The following is an 800-nucleotide window of genomic DNA, read 5'->3' on the forward strand; positions in this document are numbered from 1 at the left end:
ATATATATATATATTATTTTTTTTTAATGGAGCAAATATGCATCCGGGAAAGAATATGGAAGGTAGAGTCGATGAAACTTCCTTTCCTCACACATTTAGAAGCCCCCAGCGCTCCCCGGCACACACGCACGCTGAGGTAAATTGAGACCCCACGCATCCAGCCCACGCTCCAGGATTCACCGCGAAACAACAGCACAAGTCCAGGTTCAGCATCCACATCCTTCCAGAAAACTGCACAAGTGTGAGGGAAGGGTAACGGGAAGGGGCAATGAACCGAAGCCACCGCCAACGAGCCACACAGAGGGCGGAGAGGGGGAAGCAAAGGGAAAACGTCTGCGAAACCAAACGGTCAAAGTACCCACGGGCAGCACCAGCCCTTTCTTACCGATGTGAATGATCGAATCCGCATTCGCCGAGTCCCAGGTTCGAGACCACCAGACGGACAAAACCAAGAGCAAGGGGAAAACTTCCATCTCCTCCTAGGCTGATTCTCTTTTAGGATGTATTTTCTTTCGATGTTAAAAATAAATATATAAAAGTCCAAAGAGTTTGAGGGCACGATAGTTTAGCACAAGCTTTTTCTTTTTCTTTTCCTTTTTTTTCCCCCCTAAATTCCTATAACCAGACCAAAGCTTTTAATCGTCGCTGAGGAAGGCAGAGCGAGTAACAGAAAGAGCCCAGCCTGAGGAAACCTCCTTCGCGAAGCAGTGTCACTTGGAAGGGAATTTTGGCATCGCCAGAGTTGTTTGCAGTTTGGCTTTTTAAAAATGTATCCAGCCTCGTTGTTCTCGGGCAAGGGG

The 800-nt window shown here is 47.6% G+C and overlaps 1 protein-coding gene across 2 annotated transcripts in view; it reads right to left on the reverse strand.

Annotated features, from left to right (window-relative positions):
• The window catches only part of GRID2 (glutamate receptor, ionotropic, delta 2), a 1,587,604-nt gene extending 1,586,858 nt beyond the window's left edge, over positions 1-746 (reverse strand). For both annotated transcript variants that reach the window (XM_010860143.1, XM_010860142.1), the window contains exon 1: positions 386-746. In XM_010860143.1, coding sequence (XP_010858445.1) covers positions 386-473 — 88 coding nt within the window. In that variant the 5' untranslated portion in view covers positions 474-746. The remainder of the gene's footprint in view (positions 1-385) is intronic.
• Between the last annotated feature and the right edge of the window lie 54 nt (positions 747-800).

The sequence above is a fragment of the Bison bison genome, unplaced genomic scaffold, assembly GCF_000754665.1.
Source record: "Bison bison bison isolate TAMUID 2011002044 unplaced genomic scaffold, Bison_UMD1.0 scf7180017864464, whole genome shotgun sequence".
NCBI lineage: Eukaryota > Metazoa > Chordata > Mammalia > Artiodactyla > Bovidae > Bison > Bison bison.